This window comes from Salmo salar, chromosome ssa12 (genome assembly GCF_905237065.1).
Source record: "Salmo salar chromosome ssa12, Ssal_v3.1, whole genome shotgun sequence".
Taxonomy (NCBI): domain Eukaryota; kingdom Metazoa; phylum Chordata; class Actinopteri; order Salmoniformes; family Salmonidae; genus Salmo; species Salmo salar.
The window spans coordinates 16,660,788-16,679,962 of record NC_059453.1 but is presented as its reverse complement, the minus strand read 5'-3'; the positions used below and the strand labels follow the sequence as shown (position 1 = coordinate 16,679,962).

Below are 19,175 nucleotides of genomic sequence, written 5' to 3'. Positions count from 1 at the left end.
TTTTTTTTTGAGAAAAAGTACAACCTCTTGTCTACGTGGTAACTTAGCAGATGTGTGGAAACAGGGGCGGAACATAGTGTAAAAGGCTATTGGTTTGTCTGTGCATATTAAGATAGCACGAGGGCTCAACCGTATAACTGCGTTTTGTCACAGTTCACACTATAATGTGCTCCTCCTTCCTGCAAGGTCCCACACAGCTGACTTCCTGCAGATAGCTAACTCACGGGATGTCTCACATGCTGCGGTCGCACCTAACAGATCTTAGCTATACGCCCAGTCTTATGACTAAGTCACACAAAGACAAGTTTGTATCAGGTTAGAAAAACACTAGCATATAACGAGACTGATCTTTAAGCAGTAAAACATGGGATAGATTGACTAATTCTGTAATTTTCCACAACACTAGGGATTGATGCAACAAAGTCAACAAAATCATACTTCCTGATGTAATCCACTACTTTCATGCAGCTGTACCATTCTGATGTAATCCATTACTTTCATACAGCCGTACCATTCTGACCCCTAACTATGTATATGGGAGGGTCTCAAGGTGTCTTTTCAGGCTAGGCCCAGTACCTCAAGTCAAACAAGTCATATTACTTTGTTATTAATGCAGGAAAACTGAAATTAGTTTAATCTAATTTGTAACAGCATGTCACGTGTTCAACTAGAAGCGAAAAAAACTCTAGACCACCTTTACTCCACACACAGAGACGCATACAAGCTCTCCCTCGCCCTCCATTTGGCAAATACTACCATAACTCTATCCTCCTGAATCCTGCTTACAGGCAAAAACTCAAACAGGAAGTACCAGTGATGCGCTCAATACGGAAGTGGTCCGATGAAGCAGATGTTAAGCTACAGGACTGTTTTGCTAGCCCAGACTGGAATATGTTCCAGGTCTCATCCGATGGCATTGAGGAGTTAACCACATCAGTCACCGACTTCATTAACAAGTACATCGACAACGTTGTCCTCACAGTGACCATACAGGTACATATTTCAACCAGAAGCCCTGGATTACAGGCAACATACGCACTGAGCTAAAAACCAGAGCTCCCGCTTTCAAGAAGTGGGACACTAACCCAGACGATTATAAGAAAATCTGCTATGTCCTCCGACAAACCATCAAACAGACAAACGTCAATGCAGGATTAAGATCGAATCCTGCTACACCAGCTTTGATGCTCGTCGGATGTGGCAGGGCTTGCAAACTATCACGGATTATAAAGGGAAACCCAGCCGCGAGCTGCCCAGTGACGCGAGCCGGCCAGATGAGCCAAATGCCTTCTATGCTCACTTCAAGGCAAGCAACACTGAACCATGCATGTTCGGAACGACTGTTTGATCACATCCGTAGCTGATGTAAGACCTTTAAACAGATTAACATTCACAAGGCCGCAAGGCCAGACGGATTACAAGGACATGTACTCAGAGCATGCAGCTTGCAAGAATCTTAACTTTCAACCTCTCTCTGACCCAGTCTGAAATACCTACATGTTTCAAGCAAACCACCATAGTCCCTATGCCCAAAAAAGGTAACCTAAATTACTATTGCCCAGTAGCATTCACATCTATAGCCATGAAATGTTTTGAAAGGCTTGTCATGGCTCACATCAACACCATTATCCAAGACACTTTGGACCCACTCCAATTCGGATACCACCTCAACAGATCCACAAATGACTCAATCTCTACTGCACGCCACACTGTCCTTTCCACTTGGACAAAAGGAACACCAACATGAGAATGTTGTTCATTGACCACAGCTCAGCGTTCAACACTATAGTGCCCTCCAAGCTCATCACTAAGCTAAGGACCCTGGGACTGAAAACCTCCCTCAACAACTGGACTTCCTGATGGGATGTCCCCAGGTGGTGAGGTTAGGCAACAACACATCTGCCACGGTGGCCCTCAACACGGGTGCATAAAATTTGATTTGTATTACATGTAACCCTGTCAATCAATACGCATAGTCCAGTGGAGGCTGCTGAGGGGAGGATGGCTCATAATAATGTCTGGAACGGCATAAATGGAACGGCATCAAACCATGTGTTTTATGTATTGGATACCATTCCATTGATTCAGCTCCAGCCATTACCACGAGCCCGTCCTCCCGAATTAAGATGCCACCAACCTCCTGTGGCATAGTATACGTTGGTAACTTCCTGTTTAGTTTCAAGCTATTTTCTGACCTTTTATCTGAGGGTTTCTTCGATTTAATGTAGAATCTCTCCAATCTAACAATATACGGACGCTCCTTCAGGTGTCATAAGTGCAGTTGAACCATTTGTTATTCATTGGTCCTTATCATCACAAGACTATTGATTAAGAGTCCAAAGGTGATAAGAGTATGGAAGACACGTATCCACTGTCCCCTCCCATCAGTGTAGCCAGGCAATTCATAAACTTTATCTCCACTTGGGGAAAAAGCACCTAGACATTATTTCCCATTGCTTCTAGCCCAGCATTTGGTTTGCAACAGTGGGGGTTTGCATACATCTTGCTGTCTGCCCCTCCAACCTCGACAACATTGTTGCAATTTATTATTACATGCAGTAATTCAGTAATTCATGTCTGCTCTCTGAGTAAGGGAGGTGGAGAAAGGAGAGGTAAAATAAGTGAAACTAATGCATTGTATTGGAATACTTAGCTTCAATAAATCACTGTATTTCCATGTGTACATATTGCAACTGTTATGACTTCTGGCTATAGATATTCAATATTATTTGATGTAATTTATTTAATTAGGTAGTCCTATCCAAATTAATCTAAGAGGGGCACCATTAAGGGTTTTAATATAGAGACTGAATTAACTCGATCAGTAGTTATCATTAACCGGTATACCATCTAATCCTCTATCAACTATAGTGTTAATCAACAGTCAATTGACTATGTTCTCATTCTGAACGGTTGTCGAGCTCTGAAACTTCCAAGAACCCAATGTCTTGCAAATTAACTCAATACCACAAATAATTCATTCAAGGTTTTATTTACTAGACTAAATAAGTTGGAAAATTCAGTAGTTAACAGATACAATATAGAGGCAGGGTGTACAAGATACAGCACAGTTGTCTAGGGGACAATCTCCACAGGTCAATATAAATTAACTTCCGTACCCAACTCAGCAAATACAACGGTACATACATTCACAAGACTTTTGAGGACGAGATGAGTCTTATCAATTGAGAGGGAAATATGAGAGGCTCCACCAACACATGCTTTCACAACCGTGAAATGATAGTTTTGTCACCCAGAAATCACCAGTGGGCCCAGGCTATCAGTTCACATCTGAATGTGGACAATGCAGAGACAGTATGGATCATGGGTTGGTAAATTAGTCCTGCCGTCTTACACACACACAACGCCACTTTCATAGAATAGGAATAATGCAACAGGGAAATTCATTGTATGTCGATGTTGCCTCTCAGTGGGATTCCGTCAGGATGGGATAAGTGCTTGGAGGATGGTGGTCTCTCTCTCCCTCTCGTAGAGCTGAGGCCAGGGGGCTGGAAATAGCTCACAGCCAAAGGAGTGATACCCACGTCTTCCTCTCTTGGTTCTTTTACTGAACAAAAATATAAAACGCAACATGCAACAATTTCAAATATTTTACTGAGTTACAGTTAATATAAGGAAATCAGTCCATTGAAATAAATTAATTGGGCCATAATCTATGGATTTCACATGACTGGGAATAGAAATACCTTTAAAAAAAGGTAGGGGCCTGGATGGATGAGAAACATTATCTGGTAGGACCACCATTTGCCTCCTGCTGCGTGACACATCTCCTTCACATAGAGTTGATCAGGTTGTTGATTGTGGCCTGTGGAATGTTGTCCCACTACTCTTCAATGGCTGCGAAGTTGCTTGATATTGGCAGAAACTGAAACATGCTGTCGGACACGTCGATCCAGAGCATCCCAAACATGCTCAATGGGTGACATGTCTGGTGAGTATGCAGGCTATGGAAGAACTGGGAAATGTTCAGCTTCCAGGAATTGTGTACAGATCCTTGCGACATAAGGCTGTGCGTTAACATGCTGAAACAGGAGGTGATGGTGACAGATGAATGGAATGACAATGGGCGTCAGGATCTCATCACGGTATATCTGTGCATGAAGATAACGAACACACTTGCATTTGTCCATAGCTTGCCTGCCCTTATCATAACCCTACCGCCATCACGGGGCACTCTGTTCACAACGTTGACATCAGCAAACCGCTCACCCACATGATGCCATGCACGTGGTCTGCGGTTGTGAGGCTGGTTACGCGTACTGTAACATTTTCTAAAACGACGGAGGTGGCTTATGGTAATTGAATGTTAATTTCTCTATCTGGCAACAGCTCTGATGGACATTCCTGCAGTCAGCATGTCGATTGCACAAGCCCTCAAAACTTGAGACATCTGTGTTGTGGGACAAAAGGGCACATTTTAAGAGTGGCCTTTTATTGTCCCCAGCATAAGGTGCACCTGTGTAATGATCATGCTGTTTCATCAGCTTCTTGATAGGCCACATCTGTCAGGTGGATGGATTATCTTGGCAAAGTAGAAATGCTCACTAACAGGGATGTAACAAATCTGTGCACAACATTTGAGAGAAATAAGCTTTCTGTGCATATGAAAAATTGGGATCTTTATTTCAGCTCATGAAACATTACATGTTGCATTTATATTTTTGTTCAGTGTATTATCAGTCCAGGGAAGTAGACCTAAAGTCTATTAGAGTTAATGTAATTATTTCTCTGACCCCGCAGGATGTATTGCGAACTCAGTCCGTGGTCTTGAATGAGCAACAGCGCGCTCCGCCGGGTCCTCTCTGGAAACTCTTCTGTCTAAGTAGGATAAGACTTCCTTGATCGGTCTTTTGGTTTCCAAGGAGATTAGATCATTTGTCCAACGGGCGTGGCCTCGCCTTGGAGAACTTGATCTCATTTATGTTTAGTACGTCCTCTAATTTATAGGGAGACTCACAGAAGGCAGGCTCTAAGACTAGTGGGCTTTTCGTCACAACACAACAATATCAAGTGGAAGTGTTACAAATAAGGGACAAGTTGATTCTCTTTTAGAAACACTTCAGAGGAACAATGAAGTGTGTTTTGTGTTTTGAAATGGCATCCTATTTCCTGTAGTGCACTACATTTTTATTCTGCAAAGAGAGGAAGGGAAACAGTAACACGGAGAGGTGGAAACAGTAACACAGGGAGGGGGAAACAGTAACACGGGGAGGGGGGAAACAGTAACACGGGGAGGGGGAAACGGAGAGGGGTAAACAGTAACACGGGGAGGGGTAAACGGAGAGGGGTAAACAGTAACACGGGGAGGGGGGAAACGGAGAGGGGTAAACAGTAACACGGGGAGGGGTAAACGGAGAGGGGGAAACGGTAACACGGGGAGGGGGAAACGGTAACACGGGGAGGGGGGAAACGGTAACACGGGGAGGGGGGAAACGGTAACACGGAGAGGGGGAAACAGTAACACGGGGAGGGGGAAACGGAGAGGGGGAAACAGTAACACGGAGAGGGGGAAACAGTAACACGGGAGGGGGAAACGGAGAGGGGTAAACAGTAACACGGGGAGGGGGAAACGGAGAGGGGGAAACAGTAACACGGGGAGGGGGGAAACGGAGAGGGGGAAACGGTAACACGGGGAGGGGGAAATGGTAACACGGGGAGGGGGAAACGGTAACACGGAGAGGGGGAAACAGTAACACGGAGAGGGGGAAACGGTAACACGGAGAGGGGGGAAACAGTAACACGGAGAGGGGGAAACGGAGAGGGGGAAACAGTAACACGGGGAGGGGGGAAACAGTAACACGGGGAGGGGGGAAACGGTAACACGGGGAGGGGGGAAACGGTGGCACGGGGAGGGGGAAACAGTGGCACGGGGAGGGGGAAACAGTAACACGGGGAGGGGGAAACAGTAACACGGGGAGGGGGAAACGGTAACACGGGGAGATGGGAAACAGTAACACGGGGAGGGGGAAACGGTAACACGGAGAGGGGGAAACAGTGGCACGGGGAGGGGGGAAACAGTGACACGGGGAGGGGGAAACAGTGACACGGGGAGGGGGGAAACAGTAACACGGGAGGGGGGAAACAGTAACACGGGGAGGGGGAAACAGTAACACGGGGAGGGGGAAACGGTAACACGGAGAGGGGGGAAACAGTAGCACGGGGAGGGGGAAACAGTGACACGGGGAGGGGGGAAACAGTAACACGGGGAGGGGGGAAACAGTAACACGGGGAGGGGGAAACGGTAACACGGAGAGGGGGAAACAGTGGCACGGGGAGGGGGAAACAGTGACACGGGGAGGGGGAAACAGTAACACGGAGAGGGGGAAACAGTAACACGGGGAGGGGGAAACGGAGAGGGGTAAACAGTAACACGGGGAGGGGTAAACGGAGAGGGGGAAACAGTAACACGGGGAGGGGGAAACAGTAACACGGGGAGGGGGAAACAGTAACACGGAGAGGGGGAAACAGTAACACGGAGAGGGGGAAACAGTAACACGGAGAGGGGGAAACGACACTACTTTTGATCAGAGCTGTAGGTTTATTTGGTCATAAAGTAGTGCACTATTTTAGGGAATAGGGAACGCAGCTCAGTGTCTGTATAGTCCAGTTCCCCTAGTCAAAACACTTGAGAACCCTCTCACCTACGTGGCTGCTTACAGCTGTACTGCTTTAAGGACCCACTCTCCAGTTCTCTCCAGTTCCTACACTCAGAACACTGGGGCTGTGTGCCAAATGGCACCCTATTCAGTGCTCTACTTTTGACCAGAATCCTATGGGCCCTAGTGCACAATTTAGAGAATAGGGTGCCATTTGGGGCGTAGCCCCGAGGTTCCTCTCACTTGGTTTGCTGCTCACACCTGTGCCTCTTCAGGGACCCACTCTGACTGTAGCTCCTACAGCACTCCGTGCATTTGTAAGGCTTCTCTCCTGTGTGGACAACCATGTGCACTTTACGGGATGCCGAAGTGATGAAGCACTTGTCGCACTCGGAGCATTTGTATGGTTTCTCCCCTGTGTGTCTCCTCATGTGCTGCGCTAGATGCCCACTCTGACTGTATCTCCTACAGCACTCTGTGCATTTGTACGGCTTCTCTCCTGTGTGGACAACCATGTGCACTTTACGGGATGCCGAAGTGATGAAGCACTTGTCACACTCGGAGCATTTGTATGGTTTCTCCCCTGTGTGTTTCATTGTAACGTGGTCTTTCAATTGGTACCCCTGTTTGAACTGCTTCCCACAGTCCTGGCAAGAGAATAGCGTTTTCCTGCTGTGTTGTCGCTGGTGGATCATAAGGGTGTGCGGCCGGGCAAAGGTCATGGGACACTCTGGGCAGGACAGCGGGCGCTCGCCGGTGTGGCTCAGCCGATGATACTTCAGACTAATGTAACGGACAAAACTCTGGCCGCACTCCGGGCACACATACGGTTTATTCCCACTGTGGGCCGTCATGTGGCTCTTCAGGTGGTCGGAGATCTTGAAGCTTTGGCCGCACTGGGGGCAGACGTAGGGCCGTGCATCGCTGTGGAACCGCATGTGCCGGGTCAGGTTGGATTTGAATGTGAAGGTCCTGCCGCATTGGAGGCAGGCGAAGGGGCGCTCCAACTCGTGTATTGGTCGGTGCTCGTCTAGACTGCCTTTCCGGGAGAACGTTTTATGGCACACCTCACAGGAGTACGGCCGGTACTGTGTGTGGCTCCGGGAATGAAACTTAAACTGAATTTTGGAGAAGAACTTCTGGCCGCAGTCTGGACACGGGAACCTGGGGACCTTCTGGTTATGAGGCCAACATTCCAGGTCAGAACGCAACGCAGCCGGATTGAATGGCTGAACGGTAGACTGCAGCTGCCTCCCATCATCCTGGCGGTACAGGGGGGCATCCTTCGTCTTGATACCCAAGTGATGTGCATCTGTCCTGGGGTCGCTCTCTGTAGGTCCCCTGGTGTTACCCATCTCTGGGTCGTAGCTCTCTGGCTTCACAGAGTTCAACCAGTGTTCATCACTTCTTGTACCGATAGGCAGCTCGTCCATCTCTTGTTTCACCTGGTTTAGAATAAGAGCTTTATTTTCCCAGAGGAAACTTAAGCGATAGTAAGATACGTCAAGATATCTAGTAAATATATACAGTGCACTCGGACATATTCAGACCCCCACACTTTTTCCACATTGTTACATTAGCCTTATTCTAAAATTGATTAAATAGATTTTTCCCCACTAAATCTACACACAATACCCCATAATTACATTTTTAAATGTTTGCAAATGTATAAAAAATTAAAAACTTAAATATCACATTTACGTAAGTATTCAGATTCTTTACTCAGTACTTTATTGAAGCACCTTCACCCCAGTCTGAGGTCCTGAGTGCTCTGGAGCAGGTTTTCATCAAGGATCTCTCTGTACTTTGCTCTGTTCATCTTTGCCTTGATCCTGACTAGTCTCCCAGTCCCTGCCGTTGAAAAACATCTCCACAGTATGATGCTGCCACCACCATGCTTCACAGTAGGGATGGTGCCAGGTTTCCTCCAGGTGTGACACTTGGCATTCAGGCCAAAATAGTTGAATCTTCGTTTCATCAGACCAGAGAATCTTGTTTCTCATGGTCAGAGTCCTTTAGGTGCCTTTTGACAAACTCCAAGCGGCCTGTCATGTGCCTTTTACTGAGGAGTGGCTTCCATCTGGCCACTCTACCATAAAGGCCTGGTTGGTGGAGTGCTGCAGAGACGGTTGTCCTTCTGGAAGGTTCTTCCATCTCCACAGAGGAACTCTGGAGCTCTGACAGAGTGACCATCGGGTTCTTGGTCAGGACTCTTGATGGTTCCAAACTTCTTTCATTTTAAAATGATGGAGGCAACTGTGTTCTTGGGGACCTTCAATGCTGCAGACATTTTTTGGTACCATTCCTCAGATCTGTGCCTCGACACGATCCTCTCGGAGCTCTACGGACAATTCCTTTGACCTCATGGCTTGGTTTTATCTCTGACATGCACTGTCAACTGTAGGACCTTATATAGACAGGTGTGTGCCTTTCCAAATAATGGCCAATCAGTTGAATTTACCACAGGTGGACTCCAATCAAGTTGTAGAAACATATCAAGGATGATCAATGGAAACAGAATGGAACTGAGCACAATTTTGAGTCTCGTAGCAAAGGTTCTGAATACTTTTGTAAACATTTCTAAAAACCTGTTTTGCTTTGTCATTATGGGGTATCGTGTGTAGATTGATGAACATTTTTTACTTAATACACTTTAGAATGAGGCTGTAACGTCACAAAATGTGGAAAAAGTCAAGGGGTCTGAATACTTTCAGAATGAACTGTAGCTGCAAGATTCACACAGACAGATACAAACGCTATAAAAGATCTCAATTACATTTCCATTTAAAAGCCACAAGTTTAAACCTACCTCTTGTTTTGCTGCGTCAGGCCTCAAGATGGAGCGGGAGAGTTTGAGAATTATCCTGGGTTTATTTTTGCTTCCCTTCGGGCAGTGCTGATGTCTAGACACTAGTGATACCTGGCTAAAAATGTTTTTGTTGTCAGCAGAGTTGTGTCCATTTCTTGTGGATTTTTTCTTTCCTCTGCTGGTGGTGGTGTTTTTCTTCTTCGTTGGTTTTCTGCCTGGATTGTTGTTCTTCGGGTTGTTCTGGTCAAGTCTAGGATCACAGAGAGACAGTTGATCCTTTGTCAGTCTGTAGAGTCTCAAGATGGGTAAAGAAACAGCAGCGGACATTTTGAGTTGATTCAAGTTAACGCTATGCAGAGAATCTCCTTCCTCCATTTTGAGTTGATTCTGGTTAACGCTATGCAGAGAAGCTCCTTCCTCCATTTTGAGTTGATTCTGGTTAACGCTATGCAGAGAAGCTCCTTCCTCCATTTTGAGTTGATTCAGGTTAACGCTATGCAGAGAAGCTCCTTCCTCCATTTTGAGTTGATTCAGGTTAACGCTATGCAGAGAAGCTCTTTCCTCCATTTTGAGTTGATTCAGGTTAACGCTATGCAGAGAAGCTCTTTCCTCCATTTTGAGTTGATTCAGGTTAACGCTATGCAGAGAATCTCCTTCCTCCATTTTGAGTTGATTCAGGTTAACGCTATGCAGAGAATCTCCTTCCTCCATTTTGAGTTGATTCAGGTTAACGCTATGCAGAGAATCTCCTTCCTCCATTTTGAGTTGATTCAGGTTAACGCTATGCAGAGAATCTCCTTCCTCCATTTTGAGTTGATTCAGGTTAACGCTATGCAGAGAATCTCCTTCCTCCATTTTGAGTTGATTCAGGTTAACGCTATGCAGAGAATCTCCTTCCTCCATTTTGAGTTGATTCAGGTTAACGCTATGCAGAGAATCTCCTTCCTCCATTTTGAGTTGATTCAGGTTAACGCTATGCAGAGAAGCTCCTTCCTCCATTTTGAGTTGATTCAGGTTAACGCTATGCAGAGAAGCTCTTTCCTCCATTTTGAGTTTATTCAGGTTAACGCTATGCAGAGAATCTCCTTCCTCCATTTTGAGTTGATTCAGGTTAACGCTATGCAGAGAATCTCCTTCCTCCATTTTGAGTTGATTCAGGTTAACGCTATGCAGAGAATCTCCTTCCTCCATTTTGAGTTGATTCAGGTTAACGCTATGCAGAGAATCTCCTTCCTCCATTTTGAGTTGATTCAGGTTAACGCTATGCAGAGAAGCTCCTTCCTCCATTTTGAGTTGATGTAGTTTTAACCTGGGCAGAGAAACTTGTTCTGTTAAACTAACGGCCTTCATATCAGTAAATGTTTCAAACTTCCAGGGTCTTATTGCTCTAGTCTGGTGCCATGTGGGTGATTGTGATGGCTTGTCTTCTCCTTTAAAGACAGCTCTAGGCTGGTGCCATGTGGGTGATTGTGATGCTTGTCTTCTTCTTATAAAGACAGCTCTAGGCTGGTGCCATGTGGGTGATTGTGATGGCTTGTCTTCTCCTTTAAAGACAGCTCTAGGCTGGTGCCATGTGGGTGATTGTGATGCTTGTCTTCTCCTTTAAAGACAGCTCTAGGCTGGTGCCATGTGGGTGATTGTGATGGCTTGTCTTCTCCTTTAAAGACAGCTCTAGGCTGGTGCCATGTGGGTGATTGTGATGCTTGTCTTCTCCTTTAAAGACAGCTCTAGGCTGGTGCCATGTGGGTGATTGTGATGGCTTGTCTTCTCCTTTAAAGACAGCTCTAGGCTGGTGCCATGTGGGTGATTGTGATGGCTTGTCTTCTTATAAAACAGAGCTGGTCATAATCTGTAAGAAGTAATGGAGAGACATGTAAGAATAAAGAAGAATATCAACTAGACAAATTGACCAGATCAGAATAAGGGAATCCACGGCTTGTTCACCCCGCTATTATCCAGAAGGTGAGGTCCATACAGGTGCATCAAAGCTGGGACCGAAAGATTGAAAAACAGCGTCTATCTCATGGCCATCAGACTGTTAAATAGCCATCTCTAGCAGGCCTCTATCCAGTATCCTGCCCTGAACTTAAGTCACAGTCACTAGCTGACTATCACCCAATTACTCATCCCTGCACCTTAGAGGCTGCTGCCCTAAGTACATAGACATGGAACACTGGTCACTTCAATAATGTTTACATACTGTTTTACCCATTTCATAAGTACAGTATATTCTAGCAAGTACATCTTATTCAACTATTGCTGTACATACAGTGCCTTAAGAAAGTATTCAGACCCCTTGAACTGTCCACCTTTTGTTACGTTAAAGCCTTATTCTAAAATGAGAAAAAAAATTCAAATACGAAAATCCTCAGCCATCTACACACAATACCCAATAATGACAAAATGAAAACAGGTTTTTAGAAATGTTTGCAAATAAATAAATAAAAACAGAAATACCTTATTTACAAAAGTATTCAGACCCTTTGCTATGAGACTCGAAATTGAGCTCAGGTGCCTCCTGTTTCCATTGACCATCCTTGAGATGTTTCTACAACTTGATTGGAGTCCACCTGTGGTAAACTCAATTGATTGGACATGATTTGGAAAGGCACACACCTGTCTATATAAGGTCCCACAGTTGACAGTGCATGTCATAGCAAAAACCAAGCCATGAGGTCGAATGAATTGTCCTTAGAACTCCGAGACAGGATTGTGTCGAGGCACAGATCTGGGGAAGGGTACCAAAACATTTATGCAGCATTGAAGGTCCCCAAGAACACTGTGGCCTCCATCATTTTTAAAATGGAACAAGTTTGGAACCGCCAAGGTTCTTCCTAGAGCTGGCCGCCCGGCCAAACTGAGCAATCAGGGGAGAAGGGCCTTGGTCAGTGATGGCCACTCTGACAGAGCTTTAGAGTTCCTCTGTGGAGATGGGAGAACCTTCCAGAAGGACAACCATCTCTGCAGCACTACACCAACCAGGCCTTTATGGTAGAGTGGCCAGATGGAAGCCACTCCTCAGTAAAAGGCACATGACAGCCTGCTTGGAGTTCGCCAAAAAGCACCTAAAGGACTCTCAGACCATGAGAAACAAGATTCTCTGGTTTGATGAAACCAAGATTCAACTATTTGGCCTGAATGCCAAGCGTCACACCTGGAGGAAACCTGGCACCATCTCTACTGTGAAGCATGGTGGTGGCAGCATCATGCTGTGGGGATGTTTTTCAGCGGCAGGGACTGGGAGACTAGTCAGGATCGAGGCAAAGATGAACAGAGCAGAGTACAGAGAGATCCTAGATGAAAACCTGCTCCAGAGCACTCAGGACCTCAGACTGGGGCGAAGGTTCACCTTCCAACAGGACAATCACCCAAAGCACACAGCCAAGACAACACAGGAGTGGCTTCAGGACAAGTTTCTGAATGACCTTGAGTGGCCCATCCAGAGCCCAGACTTGAACCCGATTGAACATCTCTGGAGAGACCTGAAAATAGCTGTGAAGCAACACTCTCCATCCAACCTTTCAGAGCTTAAGAGGTTCTGCAGAGAAGAATGGGAGAAACTCCCCAAATACAGGTGTTCCAAGCTTGTAGCATCATACCCAAGAAGACTCGAGGCTGTAATTGCTGCCAAAGGTTCTTCAACAAAGTACTGAGTAAAGGGTCTGAATACTTATGCAAATGTGATATTTGTTTAATTTTTTATAAACTAACAAAACAGTTCTAAAAAACTGTTTTTGCTTAGTCATTAATGGGGTATTGTGTGTAGATTTGAAAATGATTGAATCAATTTTAGAGTAAGGCTGTAACCTAACAACATTTGTAAAAAGTCAAGGGGTCTGAATACTTTCCGAAGGCACTGTATATGGTAGAGACATAGAATTTGGACTGTTTTTCTGATGCAATTCTCTATTGAACATTTTGTCATAAAGATTGAATGAAATAATGGTTGAACACTCTACAGTATCCTTCGCTCCCCCCTGCCGAACACTTGCCTTCACCGTCGTTAACAGAACTGCGGGAAAAGATTGCCCAACAGGTGGGGGTGAATTGACACTGGCTAGCTAGCTACTTTTGTCACCCCTGCCTCTTCTTATTTATCTGTGGAATACATTCCTAGTGTATGAGAAATATGTTTGCTTGCCAAATGCTAGCCAGCTAGCTAATACTTAAAATGAAAAATGTTTGGCTACAGTTATGGTAACCATTTGCAAACGCTTTAGCTTTGCTTGTGTAACAGTATAGCTTCCATCCCTCTCCTCGCCCCAACCTGGGCTTGAACCAGGGACCCTCTGCACACATCAACAACTGACACCCCACGAAGCATCGTTACCCATTGCGCAACAAAAGCTGCGGCCCTTGCAGAGCAAGGGGAACAACTACTTCAGGTCTCAGAGCGAGTGACGTCACCCGATGGAAACGCTATTAGCGCGCACCACCGCTAACTAACTAGCCATTTCACATCGGTTACACTCACCCCCCTTTTGACCTCCTCTTTCCGCAGCAACCAGTGATCCGGGTCACGGCACCAATGTAACAGTATAGCTTCCGTCCCTCTCCTCGCCCCAACTAACTAGCCATTTCACATCGGTTACACTTGCTAGCTTGATGGTTAGCGCCAGAGGTTAGCTATAGTATTTAGCTACTGCCAACATGTTTTTGTTGTTGTGTAATAATCATATTTTGCCAAGTCCACTGTTTGCAGAATGCATGCTGGCATTTGAATACAACTTGGGAAAAGGGAATCTGGACACAATGTGGACACATTTAAAACTAAGTATAGACACATACAGTGGTGTGTATTCATGGATGCCAAGGGAAGCCAGCCTAAAAAAATTGACCAAGAAAAACCTTTTAAAATGATTTAGCTTTTGTCTTGTCATAATTTTCCTTCAATTTGCAAGAGGCTGAATGTATCTCACCCGAGAAAGCATCCGAGCAAGCGAAACAGCGCCCCTCTGTCTCTGTATGTGTAGGCCATCTATCTGATGCTGTCTGGTCAGAAAGACTATGACATTGTTGCTAGCCGTCGCTGAATGCAAAGGATGCCAGCAAGCATTTGGCCTCCCGTGATAAAAAAGGTATAAAATAGTAGCCAATAATCATTGAGCTACACTGAGTGAGTTCAGCTGTGAATGGTCCTGGCACACCAAAAAAAAAGGGTCAAGGGAAGCCAGTTTGGATTTGGCTTCACTCCTATCACATCAAGAGAAATACGTCATTGACAGAAACAACATGAATTGTTGCATCTCGTTGTGTTGTTGTCCTCCGGTATCGAGATAGCTAGATAAAATTGGCCCTTTCCTAAATTAGACATGGATGGAGATGGGGATTTGGACTTGTGGTTTTACTTAATTCTCCATACTGGTCAATGATTATAATGACGATTCTGATTCAACCATAAATTCATACATTGTCCCCCTGGACTGAGAGGATGGAAGTTCAATATGTAGCTAGATGTAGAAGACTAATGTTAACTAGCTAACATTGTCCATGAAAGGAAGTTAGGCTAACGAGCAAGCATTTTAGCCAGGTAGCACAGGACAACACAAATATAAGTGTTTACTGTATGACAGTCATAGACCATTTCATCAACATGGAAAAATAAGAGGAAGGCATTGTTCTCTAGAAGTAGGGAGAGTCAATGTGTTTTTTCTACTTGCATGAACGCACACACAAAGCAGAACCATGGACTGCCACATCATATTTAGCTTACGTTGATTGGACTAAATTGTTTTTCCAATACCTTTTATTGTCACCGTCTTAGACTAAGCACAGGTGATTTGATGATGTTGACATGGTGCTGGAATAGTGGAGGCAGCTCCTGTTTTGTTTGCGACTTGCGGTAACTCTCTGTGGTTCTAAAACAGTAGTTGTTTAGTAGTTTGAAAATATGGGGAACATTCATTTGCTTGACCATGCTGAAGGTCAAGTAAGGGTTTGTTAGAATCAATATGCTTTTTGGACTTCCTTTCTGGTTTTGTGATGAAACAAAGGTGTGGTTGAATATTCTGTTACTGTCTTCTTATTGTCTTGGCCTTAAGACCACAGAGGCAAGGCATATAAACTAACAGGTTCTAGAGCAAACAATGCAATCATCACAACACATAGGTTGTAATATGTTTTTGTTGGGCTTGGCTTCCCGGGTGATTTTACCCACGCACCGCGACTCCACACGTGATGTGTTCGGAATAGTCCTCCACAGTGGACGCATCATAATAGCCATAAAAACACGGAAATGGTTCCAATGGTTTTTCCGCCATTCATTTCTCACATTCAAATGAATTGTGTGTTTGGTGTACGCTTACCTTGGTCTGACGTTTTGATAGCCTTGTAATTCTCTCTTGGACAAGGGGAGTTTTCTCAATATATTCACCTCAATTTACTACCCAAAATGTGCTATGCTAATTATTGATAAAAGTGATCTTGTCCAAGAGACAGTTGTTATCAAAATGTCACGCCAGGGTAAGTCTACACGAAACACAGACCTTATGAAGTAGTTCTAAAATCCCAGATGGAGAAATGAATTGTGAAAAAACAATTGAAACCATTTCCTGGTTTTATGACTCATATCACAGAAAGAACAATGAGACAGATATTTCAGTGGATGTATAAATGTGAAGCACCTGCTTGGTGTTTCCACTCACTACCAAATACGGAATTACAGTTAATTTGAGGAAATCAGTCAGTTGAAATAAATTCATTAGGCCCTAATCTATGGATTTCACATGACTGGGAATACAGATATGCATCTGTTGGTAACATTACCTTAAAAAAAAAAAAATGGGCATCACAATGGACCTCAGGATCTCTCACAGTATTTTTGTGCAATCAAATCGCCATCGATAAAATGCAATTCGTTCGTATCACTAGCCACTTTAAACAATGCCACTTTATATATTGTTTACATACCCTACATTACTCATCTCATATGTATATACTGTACTCTATACCATCTACTGCATCTTGCCTATGGCGTTTAGCCATCACTCATTCATGTATTTTTATGTACATATTCTTATTCATTCCTTTACACTTGTGTGTATAAGGTAGTTGTTGTGAAATTGTTAGGTTAGATTACTTGTTAGATATTACTGCATGGTCGGAACTGGAAGCACAAGCATTTCGCTACACTCGCATTACCATCTGCTAACCATGTGTATGTGACAAATAAAATTTGATTTGATTTTGATTTGATTTTGTTGTCCGTAGCTTATGCCTGCCCATACCATAACTCCACCACCACCATGGGGCACTGTTCACCACGTTGACGTCAGCAAACCGCTTGCCCACTCAAACGCCATACATGTGGTCTGCGGTAGTGAGGCCGGTTGGACCCACTGCCAAATTCTCTAAAATGAAGTTGGAGGTGGCTTACGGTAGATAAATGAACATTAACTTCTCTGGCAACAGCTCTGGTGTACATTCCTGCAGTCAGCATGCCAATTGCACGTACCCTCAAAACTTGAGACATCTGTGGTGTTGTGTGACAGAAGTGCATGTTTTCGGTTGGCCTTTATTGTCCCCAGCACAAGGTGCACCTGTGTAATGATCATAATCAGCTAGTTGATATGCCAAACCTGTCCAATGGATGGATTATATTGGCTAAGGAGAAATGCTCACTAACAGTGATGTAAACAATAGTTCAGCTAATGAAACATGGTCCCAACAGTTTGTTGCGTTTATATTTTTGTGTGTATGAGCAGAACTGTCCGAGTCTATATTCAAGTAATAATAAGAAATTACCATCGACCACGCCCATAAATTGGGGGAAACAATCATTCTTTCCCATTCACCACCATCTAAGCTGTCGATTTTACAGAAATAACAAAACATGTTCAATGTACATGTAACCAGATAAAAAAATCCAGACCTGCAGATCGCAAATAAAGCCTGTGTGGCTTCAGTCTATTCGCCATTGGAGTGGGAAATGTTGGGAGCAGGTGTCCAAGTACAGTAGGTTACACGTAGCTATGTGTGTGGAAAAATATTTGATCACAGGCAATACATTTAACTTGTTTAGTATAGTTCATTTGTAACTCCACTCGCTACTTGTAGCTGTATAGTCTATGTGTTTGTGTTGTTGGTCGTGGTTTGGTTATGTTCCGGTCGGAAGCTAGCTACAGGAGCTAGCTGCTAACGTTATGTGAAAAGGGGCACAAGGGAAGCCCTAAAATATTACATTTTTCTAACTAGGCAAGTCAGTTAAGAACAAATTATTATTTACAATGACGGCCTACCCCGGACGAAGCTGGGTAAATTGTACGCCGCCCTATGGGACTCCCAACCACGGCCGGATGTGATACAGCCTGGATAGACAACTGCATTAACTGTTAAGTCTAGAAACGGCCAGCCTACCTGTAGAGACGGAGGCAACAATCTTCAGCGGGTATGAGTGATCCGAGTTGGTCCGACAAGCTAGTACATTTATCTCTGAGAGATAATTACGATCCCTGTTTGTAATAAACACTGTTAGCCATACACAGGGTTGCCAGGTCATGGAAAATGTCCAGCCCAAGACTGAAAACCTAAACAAAGGGCCGGAAAACGAGGCCAATTTTTTTTTCTTCACATCAAGAGTTGAGTTGCCACGTTTATAGAATAAACCATTTCCCCATAACGTTATTAGCCTATTAACAAGGAACATAGACGTAACTACATGCTAAATATGTTCTTATGCATGACGCACGCAACGTAGAGTGCCTGGATAAAGCCTTATTGGCCATATACCACAAACTTCCAGGGTGCCTTATTGCTATTATAAACTGGTTACCAATGTAAAAGTTTTTCTCATACCCATATGTTATATGGTCTGATTATACCACAGCCTTCAGCCAATCAGCATTCAGGGCTCGAACTTGGTTTATAATTGTAAATAAATCACTTTTGTGCATAACTATAGATAAATCCACAGAGTTTGAGTGATGAACGTTGGACAATGTGCAGGGACGGAGGATCTACAAATCTCTGAGCAAGAAACACTATTTTCTGGTAATTGTGCTGTTATTATGAAGCCAGATGTTAAGATGACAAACCGTTGTAAATTGACCATTTGCAAGATTGCCTTGTCATTTTAATAGGCATAGGCTACAGACTAAAATCTGGGGTTATGATTGTAATTCAACCTTGCCATGGTTTGCTTAGATAGATGCAGGTAGCCTATAGGCCTACATCTAATTTCAGATAGTCTACAGTAGACTAGGCAAAATGTAAACTGAACGATTTAGTGTATTGCTTAGTTCAAATTAACAGACTCATTTATTCTACATGAATAGTTTGGTGATTTGAGGTAAGAAGTGCTTGTTTCCCAATAACCTGCTGGGATGGGCTACTGAGGATTGGTCTTAATTTCAACCATTGGATAAAATATGAATAATATGTATATCAACTGAATGTTTGTCAACAGCCAGTGTTTATTATTTAAGAGAAATGCCATGGTGACCGCAGTGCAACTTAGAAGTAGCCCAAAAACCCGCAACCAATACATTTTCACCCGTGACATCGTTTTCAAAGTTGCCCAAATGTCAAAACGGTAAACATGGCAACCCTGCACAGACAGATCAAAGGAAGTTGTGACTGCTTCTGCTGCTCTTGTTCAAGACGTCCACATGATCATTTCTGCCACCTAGCGGAGCGGAGAAATTAAACATTTCCTTCCATTTCCATACATGTATAATACCACTAGATAGATTCTTATGGGTTTCCCCTATTCATCTGTGTGTGTACTATCTACAATCATGACCTCTACCTAA

The 19,175-nt window shown here is 44.2% G+C and overlaps 1 protein-coding gene and 1 long non-coding RNA gene across 3 annotated transcripts; both read right to left on the bottom strand.

Annotated features, from left to right (window-relative positions):
- Positions 1 to 2,976: 2,976 nt before the first annotated feature.
- LOC106564341 (uncharacterized) lies at positions 2,977 to 5,253 on the bottom strand. Its single transcript, XR_001319470.2, has 2 exons — positions 3,708 to 5,253; positions 2,977 to 3,568 (listed from the first exon to the last, which is right to left on the bottom strand). It is a non-coding gene; the product is annotated as an uncharacterized lncRNA (long non-coding RNA).
- Positions 5,254 to 6,401: 1,148 nt separating this feature from the next.
- Positions 6,402 to 18,038, bottom strand: LOC123723703 (zinc finger protein 572). Of its 2 annotated transcripts, XM_014130387.2 has the most exons (4): positions 17,782 to 18,037; positions 10,943 to 11,275; positions 9,427 to 10,828; positions 6,402 to 8,062 (listed from the first exon to the last, which is right to left on the bottom strand). In XM_014130387.2, the coding sequence occupies exons 3-4, from the start codon at positions 10,774 to 10,776 to the stop codon at positions 6,857 to 6,859; spliced, it is 2,556 nt and encodes an 851-aa protein (XP_013985862.2). In that variant the 5' UTR covers positions 10,777 to 10,828; positions 10,943 to 11,275; positions 17,782 to 18,037; the 3' UTR covers positions 6,402 to 6,856. The 2 variants fall into 2 exon arrangements, with proteins under 2 accessions (XP_013985862.2, XP_045546816.1); XM_045690860.1 differs by having other exon boundaries at positions 9,427 to 11,275; positions 17,782 to 18,038.
- Between the last annotated feature and the right edge of the window lie 1,137 nt (positions 18,039 to 19,175).